The sequence below is a fragment of the Dendrobates tinctorius genome, unplaced genomic scaffold (genome assembly GCF_039654945.1).
Source record: "Dendrobates tinctorius isolate UK_male_01 unplaced genomic scaffold, ASM3965494v1 ptg000086l, whole genome shotgun sequence".
Classification (NCBI taxonomy): Eukaryota; Metazoa; Chordata; class Amphibia; order Anura; family Dendrobatidae; genus Dendrobates; species Dendrobates tinctorius.
Window position 1 is genome coordinate 64,508,519 of NW_027361754.1, and position 10,223 is coordinate 64,518,741.

A 10,223-nucleotide genomic window follows, 5' to 3' on the forward strand; every position below is an offset into this window, starting at 1 on the left:
TCCACACATGTATTCAAGCTGTCTAGCAGTCGCAAATCATGCAGATGAGATGACGAAATCTAAATCTCCGAGCAAGCCAAAATACTTGGTCGACACCCGAGCATGCTCGGGAAAACCCGAGCAATGAGTATGCTCTATTGTGAGTTCATTTTTCCCTTCACCGTTGAGGTCTGATGAACTCCCTCCTCTGGTGAAGGAAGGTAGTGAGGCTGATTACCAAACACCTGGGCAGCTAGATGATGACTGGGTGGCTGGAATTGAAGACTGGATATAAGGCAGCCGACGCCCTTCTGCCTTGCTGGTGATCCTGCTGGATTCTTGGAGACCAATCTGATTCCTGCGTCTCAAAGCTAAGTTTTTCTGCTCTGCTTTGTACACTTCAGTTTTGTTTTTGTTTTGCCTTGTTTTTTTGGAGTTCTGCCATCCCCGGCCGGGGGTGAGCTGAATTCCATTTTTGTCTCTGATCTGTTGATCTTTTGCTCTGTCTACAGAATATACCTGAGTGCTGATATAGTCTTTTGAAGCTTAGCGACTTCAGGGCCTGTTTTTCCTATCAGTCGGTTGGCACATTTTGGATAGGGTTTTTGCGGATGGCAGACAGCGGCTTTCCTATCCTGTCCTATTTAGTTAGCTTGGGCCCCATCATTTGCTCAACCTATCTTTCTATCTGTGTTAGTGTTTTCATCTTGCTTCACCGTCATTATATGTTGGGGGCTGCCTATTGCTTTGGGGTCTGCTCTGGGGCAGTTTAGTTTTTCCCCTTTCTGTCTTTAGGCTATGTAGTTCTCCGGCTGTGATCGAGGGGTCTAGGGCACCGTAGGAACCCCCCACGGCTACTGCTACTTGTTGTGGATAGGTTCAGGGGTCTGCAATCCGATAGCTGCCAACCTCTCTGTTTTTTCTGGACTTAGCTAGTATTTTGTTTTTTCCTCCTTCGGTGACTCATCATAACAATACTCGCTCATCACTAGTAAACAACAGTGACCATAATGGGAGAAAATATACACATGATGAAATCACCCATATAAATGAGATATACTACTGATAAAGTAAAATTGTGCAATATACTGCAAGTACTAAGTGAATATGCACTATATTAAGTGATCACATAAGACATATAGTACAAAGTAAAGTGGAAGTGTGAGAGGTATCATTCATGTCTCCAAATAATCAGCCATAGATCAAAAAGTAAAGTGCATAATGAAAGTGATATACAAAGTGTATACTGACCAAAAGGTGCCTTCCTGCCCCCTGCACACACCACTCCAACGCGCGTTTCGCTACAGTGAAAATGTGTATATTTTTCCCTTTATGGTCACTGTTGTTTACACATATTGATTGATATATAGAGTGTTTATATAGAGATATATTTTTTCACCTGATAGACTATGTCAGTTTACTAACCATTTTTGGTTTTCTCCTTGCCCTCTGCATACTTATTGCGTTTTTGTCAGTTTTTCTTATTACATTTTAATAACAAGAATAAAATCGCTTTTTGCAACATCTTGTCTGTTTTGCTTTTTACTACATGTCTTGAGATCTTTTTTGTGGTATATTGAATAAAATAAATCATTTTTATTGGCACATTGAATGTCTTTTTGTTTGGGCTATATTCTATAATTGATATTCTGAGGTTTTTCATACTTTTTAGTCTACTATTGGTATTTCTTTTCCATATAGGTATCCCCCTTTCATATGTCTTGCACTGAGGAGAGCCTTCCATCGGGCAACTCTGCCATTAAGGCCTGATGGTGGAGGGCTGCAGTGATAGTTGACTTTGTGGAACTTTCTCCCATCTCCCTACTGCATCTGTGGAGCTCAGCCACAGTGATCTTGGGGTTCTTCTTAACCTCTCTCACCAAGGCTCTTCTCCCACGATTGCTCAGTTTGGCTGGACGGCTGAGCTCATTGGCCAGTTCCTTTGACCTCATGATTCTCATTTTTTCTGACATGCACTGTGAACTGTGAGGTCTATAGACAGGTGTGTGCCTTTACAAATCAAGTCCTATCAGATTAATTAAACTCAGCTTGACTCCAATGAAGGAGTAGAACCATCTCAAGGAGGATGACAAGGAAATGGACGGCATGTGACTTAAATATGAGTGTCTGAGCAAAGGGTCTGAATACTTATGACCATGTGATATTTCAGTTTTTCTTTTTTAATACATTTGCAAAAATTTCTACATTTCTTTTTTTTCAGGCTAGATGGGATGCAGAGTGTACATTACTGAGAAAAAAATGAACTTTTTTGAATTTACCAAATGGCTGCAATGAAACAAAGAGTGAAAAAATTAAAGGGGTCTGAATACTTTTTGTACCCACTGTACTGTATGTTTGTTAGAAGCATGGAAAAGTATACTATGTCTAATCGTTACATCCTATGGCCCAATTGAGCGATACTTTTGCAAACCCTTTTTTTGTGGAGTTTTTTCAAAACTACTTACCCTAATGATGCTAAGATCATCATGTGAACAGTCCCATATGCTAAATTTTCACTACATTTTTAAATGGGACCAGGTCTACTGCAAACAAAGATATGCTAATGTTGTAAATTATTGGAGGTTTTAATCGATTTGTTTTGCTTTTGTGTTGCTGTTTGATGAATAAGGCACAACTAGAAGAACTACATTTTTTCCAATATTTTGGTTCTGCTAATGTACAGTGGCATGCAAAAGTTTAGGCACCCCTGGTCAAAATTACTGTTATTGTGAACAGTTAAGCAAGTTGAAGATAAAATGATCTCTAAAAGGCCTAAAGTTAAAGATGACACATTTGTTTTGTATTTTAGGCTAAAAAGTAATACACATTGTAATTTTTTCACATTTTAAAAATTACAAAAAGAAAAATGGTCCGATGCTAAAGTTTCGGCACCTTTGGAGATTTGTGTGCTCATAACTTTGACCAAGGTTTCAGACCTTAATTAGCCTGTAAGGGATATGGCTTGTTCACCCTCAAAGTTAGGAAAGGCCAGCTGTTGCAGATTCCACAGGTTTAGAAACACATAGCCTCCTCTAACCTTGTGCGAAAAAACAGCCACCATGGATTCTTTTAAGCAGCTGCCTAACACTCTGAAAATGTAAATGGTGGAGGCCCACAAAGCAGGAGAAGGCTATAAGAAGATAGCAAAGCGTTTTCAAGTTGTCCTTTCCTCAGTTCAATATGTAATTCAGAAAGAGCAGTTTACAGGAACAGTGGAGGTCAAGATAAGGTCTGGAAGGCCAAGCAAAATTTCAGCGAGAGCTGCTTGTAGGATTGCTAGAAAGGCATATCAGAACCCCCACTTAACTGCAAAAGACCTTCAGAAAGATTTAGCAGATTCTGGAGTTGTGGTAATTGCTCTACTGTTCAGGGACACCTTATCAAATATGGCCTTCATGGAAGAGTCATCAGAAGAAAACCTCTCCTGCACCCTCACCATAAAATTTAGCATCAGAGGTATGCAAAAGAACATCTAAACAAGCCCAATGAATTTTAGAAACCAATCCTGTGAATCGTTGAAGTTAAAATAAAACTCTTTGGTCGCAATGATCAAAAGTATGTGCAGAGAAAAAATTGCATAGAATTTCAGGAAAGGAACATCTCTCCAACCATTAAGCATGAGGAGGGATCAATCATGCTTTGGAGTTGTGTTGCAGACAATGGCACAGGGAACATTTCACAGGTAGAGGGAAGAATGGAGTCAATGAAATTTCAACAAATTCTTGATGCAAACATAACACCATGTGTAAAAAAGCTGAATTTGAAAACAGGATGGCTTCTACAAATGGATAATGATCACACATATCAAAATCCACAATAGACTACCTCAAAAGGCAATAGCTAGAGGTTTTTCAATGGCCCTCACAGTCCCCCGATTCGATCATCATTGAAAATCTGTGGCTAGTCCTCAAAATAGCAGTGCAAGCAAGATGACCCTGGAATCTCACAGAAATGGAAGAATTTTCCAAGGAAGAAAGGATGAAAATCCATCAAACAAGAACTGAAAGACTCTTGGCTGGCTGCTAAAAGCGTTTACAAGCTGTGATATTTTAAAAGGGAGTGCTACTAGGTACTAACTATGCAGGGTGCCCAAACTTTTGCATTGGCCTATTTTCCTTATTGTAATTTTTAAAATGTAAAAAATGACAATATATAATTCTTTTTGGCCTAAAATACAGAGAAAATGTGTCATCTTTAACTTTAGCCCTTTTAGAGATCATTCCATCTTCAACTTGCTTAACTGGTCACAATAACAGTAATTTTGACCAGGGGTGCCCAAACTTTTAAATGCCACTGTATCTATGTAGTAAGCTTGGTACTGTTCCCAAAGCTGGGTTCTATATATATAGTTAGCTTGATTCTTTTATCATAGTTAAGTAGTAATCTTGGATTGGTACTGTATCTATGTAATAATTGGATCTCTTTCTGTATCTATGTAGTAGGCTTGGTTCTGTTCCTATAGCCTGTTTCGAGGACTGTGCCTACATAGTGATCTTGATTGTTATTTATAGTAATCTTGGTCTGGTACTGTATCTGTGTAATATCTTGGATCTGCTGCTGTATCTATGTACTAAGCTCAGTTCTGTTCCCATAGCCTGGGTATTGTACTGTATCTACATCGTAAGCTTAATTCCGTTATCTGTAGTAATCTTGATTTGGTACTGTGTTTTTGTTGTAAGCTCACTTCTGCTCCCATAACCTGCTTCATGTACTGTATCTCTGTAGTGAGCTTGAGTCTGTTATCTGTAGAAATCTTGCTTTGGTACTGTATCTGTGCAATAATTTGGATCTGTTGCTGTATCGGTATAGTAAACTCAGTTCTGTTTCCATAGCCTAGTTTGTGTACTGTATCTACATAGTAAGCTTGATTCTGTTATCTGTAGCATTTTGGTCTATAGTACTGTATCTGTGTTCTAAGCTTGGATCTGTTGCTGCATCTATGAAGTAAACTTGATTTTGGTACTGTGTCTATGTAATTGGTTTGTCAAATCTTTGGTGAATATAAAAGATGAGTGAAAATATTCAAATAGAATTGAATTCTATATAGAATTTCCAAAAAATCCTCATTTTTGAGAATTCAAGCTTTTGTAAATTCGCACGGATTCAGCAAAATGGCAAATGCCGGCCATTTAAGGTTTGCAAATCCATGTTACCATCAGATTATTGTTAATTCATAGTATTTCTTCTGAAATGCCTTTTTTACAGGAAATATGCAAAGTATGTACATCAATGGCAGCAAAGTCCATTACATTATTTTATCTGGATTTCTGGACCGACAAGAATTCCATGGCTTATTCTTCATAATATTTCTTTTTATCTACTTATTTATCGTTTTTGGCAATGGGTTGATAGTACTCTTAATCTTGACTGAACCCAGTCTCCGGAAACCTATGTACTTCTTCATTGGGGCTTTATCCTGTATAGAAATTTGTTATACAGCCGTTACTATCCCTAAAATGCTGGCAGATCTATTGGCTGAGGAGAAGAAGACCTCTTTTGGTGGTTGCCTTCTACAAGCTTACTTGCTACATGTACTGGGCGTTGCCGAATGTTCCATGCTCACATTAATGGCTTTTGACCGGTATGTGGCCATCTGCAAACCTTTACGATACTTCACGGTTATGACTTCTGGGTTGTTTATGAAATTAGTCCTTATTTGTCTTCTGTGTTCATTGATTTCTCCAGTCGTGGAAACGATTTTAATATTTAATCTTCCTTTCTGTGGTCCAAATCGGCTAGATAACATTTTCTGTGATTTTCCTCCTCTAATTGACTTAGCATGTTCAGACATCAGGTTCCTTAGGATGGCGGAGTCTGCTCTCAGCTCGATGATCATGTTGAATTTCTTGTGTGTTCTTCTTTCTTACATGAAGATTTTATTTGATATTCTGAAGATTAAGTCAGAAGTTGGGCGACAGAAAGCCTTCTCTGCCTGCGTCATCCATCTTATTGTCGTGGCATTATTTTTTGGCAGCATTGGTTTCATGTATATACGCACCGCCAAGTCCTATTCTCCAAAGTATAACCGGGCTGTTAGTCTCACCTTTGCTGTTTTTATACCTTTAGCTAACCCTGTCATATATGGTTTGAGAAATCAGGAAATAAAAAAATCTTTTAAAAAACTCTGTAATTGCTTTTGCTTGAAACACCATTGATTTCCTAAAGTAAACTTAAAGGCAGTGTAATGTCAAAAAATGACCTACTGCTTAACCCCTTAACGGCCAGGGGTATTTCAATTTTTGAACTTACGCTTTTTGCTCCCCTTGTTCCCAGAGCCATAACTTTTTTATTTTTTTGGTCAATATGGCCATGTGAGGGCTTGTTTTTTGCTGGACATGTTGTACTTTTAAGCCGCACCATTGGTTTTAGCATATCGTGTTCTGGAAAACAGGAAAAAAAGGGAAAAAAAATCCAAGTGTGATGAAATTGCAAAAAAAGTGCAGTTCCATGGTTGTTTTTTTGCTTTTTGTTTATTACCATGTTCACTAAATGCTAAAAACTGGCCTGTCATTATGATTCTCCAGGTCATTACAAGTTTGTAGATACCAATAATGTATAGGTTCTTTTTTATTTAAGTGGTTAAAAAAAAATCCAAAATTTGCTAATTAAAAAAAAAATTGCGCCATTTTCCAATTGTTTTGGTGTATATACAATCTTTTGCTTGCATTTTATTTTATATTGATAGATTTGGGTGATTATGAACGCGGCAATACCAAATGTATGCATATTTGATTTTTTTATTATTTTATTTTGAAAGGGGGGGTGAATTGAAATTTGATTTTTTTTATATTCTTAAAAACATTTTGTTTTTTACTTTTGGCTTCAATAGTGTCTATGGGAGACTAGAAGCTGCAGTAGTTTGATCGCCTGGGTATAGCAGAAATGCTCACTTGCTATTAGTGCCAACCAGCTGCAGGTGGATCGAGATTCCTCCCTCGACTGTTGCAGGCACTTGTCGAAAAGGGGTGAAGGAAGGTTTTTGTGTTATGTGATTTTTTTTTTACCAGTGTTTCTTTTGTTACATATTACGATCTTATATTTTTTCCTACTATTTTTTTCATGGTACTAGATTAGTAATCCTGCAATTTTCAAACTGGCCGCTAGGGCTTTTTGTAGACTTGTATTTCCTGTCCCTTCAGGAAGAGTTTACAGCAGTCTCAATATCATCAGAGACAGGAATATAATGACAGGAGGCACCGGCATGCGAAGCTGATCACACAGGATCCACCAATCACAAGAAGCGATGTCACAGTGACCCGGCTTCCCCTCTCTTCACAATGATTTTTGCACACACTCATTAGACACTTCAATACAAAAGATAGGTCACGGTATGACCATTGTGGCTAAAGTACATGTGTTTTTCCTGAAACAAAATTATGAGTATAAAAATGCCCCTGCCTCCAATGTAAAAATTATAAGTTTTTTATTATTTTTAATATAGATTGTGATATGTAACATAGTAACATAGTTATTAATGTTGAAGGGAGACTTTAAGTCCATCTAGTTCAACCCATATCCTATCCTAACCTGCCCTAACATGTTGATCCAGAGGAAGGCAAAAAAAACCCATGTGGCAAACAGTAAGCTTCACATTGGGGAAAAAAATTATTTCCCGACTCCACATACGGCAATCAGACTAGCTCCCTGGATCAACGCAATATTAAGGAAACTAGTGTATATACCCTGTAGTATTATACTTTTCAAGAAAGGCATCCAGTCCCTTCTTAAATTTTAGTAGGGAATCACTCATTACATCATATGGCAGAGAGTTCCATAGTCTCACTGCTCTTACAGTAAAGAATCCACGTCTGTGAGTATGCTTAAACCTTCTTTCCTCCAGATGTAGAGGATGCCCCCTTGTCCCCGTCACAGGTCTAAGAGTAAAAAGATCATTAGAAAGGTCTTTGTACTGTCCCCGCATATATTTATACATTGTAATAAGATCACCCCTAAGCCTTCGATTCTCCAAACTAAATAACCCCAATTGTAATAACCTGTCTTGGTATTGCAGACCCCCAGTTCCCTAATAACCTTGGTCGCTCTTCTCTGCACCCGCTCCAGTTCAGCTATGTCTTTCTTATACACCGGAGACCAGAACTGAACACAGTATTGTAGGGAAGGTGACCTGACGGACGGACTAGTCTGAGTGAAGAAGGAAAGGTTTGCACAGTGTAGGTAGACGTCAGTTATTACAGGGGGAAACAACTAGGAAAGTGTAGTGGATGTGCAGTACCTTGGGTGGACATTAGATGGCAGGGAGAAGTGTGAGCAAAGGCCTTGACAGCAGCTTAGGGCTTTAGAAACCGTTGGTCATGGGGGGCGTGGTTGGAGTGACAGTTTCAAGGAACCGGGTGAGCTATAAATTCTGAGGGAGGGTTCCAGAAAGTTCCAGTCCCCAGGGGGAGCTCAGGTGACAGGAAGACTGCGACAGTCTGTGCGCTCTGAGGAGAATCCGACCAGGGGGACTGAGGAGAGAGAACGTCAGGGGTGTGGTCCTGACAGGAAAGTACCGCAAAAAGGACGAGACAGAGGTGAAACATACCGTGTGGAAGAAGACGTCTGACCAGTAAAATTACTGTTGGTGTATGGGCCTAAGGCGGCCACAGTGACGGACCTGTCAGTAGCGTCATCAGGTGAAGTAGGGACGGTACGTGCATGTACGTCCCTGGTGCTAAGGTACGGTGTGTAAAGCGGGCCTAGAAACGGAGGCCCAGGAAAGTGAAGTGAATTGAAGTGAAGTACGGTGTACTTCAGAGGCCGTCAGGTGGACGGCAAGCGAATAAACCTGGACCTGTTGTACCCGAATGTTGCCTCCAATTGTCTCTGTACGTCTCTGCGCGGTATAAAGTGGGACAACCCCCCCAGCTCGGCCCGGCCCACCACCTCTACATTTGGCGTAGTCGGCAGGATCGCCGCCGCTAATACATCATCTTCTGCGGCAGGCCTGCCTCAAAGAATGGAAAAGGACTTGGACTACTCTGTTTGGATTACAATTACCTGTGGATTACAATTGGCTTACCTGTGGATTACAAATTGGGAGCGCTGTGATGACTCCGTGGTGCTGCGCAAGATGGCGGCATTACTACAGCGCAGGGGAGAGGTCCGGGTGTTTGCAGTCGTGTTGAATGGACTGGGACCCCCTCCAACATACCCCCGTGGACAGCAGTATGTGCCCAGAGGCCGACGCACTCATGTACTGGACCAGAGGCGTATCTAGGCTCTCTGGCACCCGGGGCAAGAGTTCGGTTCGGCGCCCCCCCCCCCCCCCCCAAGTACATATGCGACTTGCACACTTAGCCATGTACCCACGAGCTGCTCCTCCTAATGCTCTCTCAATGTTCAGTAAAAAACTGAGAGAAGCAGGAAGAGAAGCTCGTTGTCAAGTATGAAAATCGCACATGAGTGAAGTGTCCATGTGATGACTACTGGAACCTGCAGCGCTGAATCCTGACATTGCAGCTTCTGAATTCTCACAACGAATGCGCTGCACACATTTAGGATTCTCCCTTGCCGATGTACAGTCATGTCAGCACAAGTATGTGATTTATATACTTCTGGCCACATTCCGACTAGACGTGCCCGGACTCGCTCCGTTCATTTTCATTGAGTGAGGCCACACATGTCTAGTCAGCATGTGACCGTATGTATGTAAATTACCAGCAATAGAGAATCCTAACAGCGTTCAGTGAGCACTGTGAGAATTCAGAAGTCTGCAGTCACATAGAATGACTGCAGACTCCGTACAAACCTGGACAACCCCTTTAATGTTCCTAACAAATAAAAACATGAGAATTAGTCAGTATCACAAATAACATTTACATCCAGGTACCTTATAGATGACGTCGTCTCTGCAGTCAGTCACCTTTTCTTCTAGACCCCATGATGAGTTTTCTCATCCACAGCCGTCTCTGTAGACTTCCATCTTCTCCGGTCTTCTGCAGCAAATCTCCACACGACGCCCTTAAAGATAGAAGTGTCATTATAATGCTCCTGAATAAAAATATCTGCAATATACTGTCCCCTCACACTATTCCCCTCCCTCCTCATACTGTCTCCTCTAACATCCCACCTGTTCACCATACTGTCTCCTCATATATTTACCCCCTCACTCTCTATACTGTCTCCTCATATATTTACCCCCTCACTCTCTATACTGTCTGCTCACACATATCCCCGACTCCCCATACTGTGTCCACTTACATTAACCCATTCGCTCCCCATACTGTCTGCACCAATCCCCCATA

At 40.7% G+C, this 10,223-nt stretch overlaps 1 protein-coding gene across 1 annotated transcript; it reads left to right on the forward strand.

Moving 5' to 3' along the window:
• The first annotated feature begins 5,189 nt into the window (after positions 1-5,189).
• LOC141098079 (olfactory receptor 6N2-like) lies at positions 5,190-6,134 on the forward strand. The gene has a single exon (XM_073585654.1). The coding sequence runs from the start codon at positions 5,190-5,192 to the stop codon at positions 6,132-6,134; it is 945 nt and encodes a 314-aa protein (XP_073441755.1).
• The last annotated feature ends 4,089 nt before the right edge of the window (positions 6,135-10,223 follow it).

What these genes read in the sequence shown, in the direction of transcription:
- LOC141098079 (XM_073585654.1), top strand. Translation starts at nt 5,190, where the DNA reads ATGCAAAGTATGTACATCAATGGCAGCAAAGTCCATTACATTATTTTA.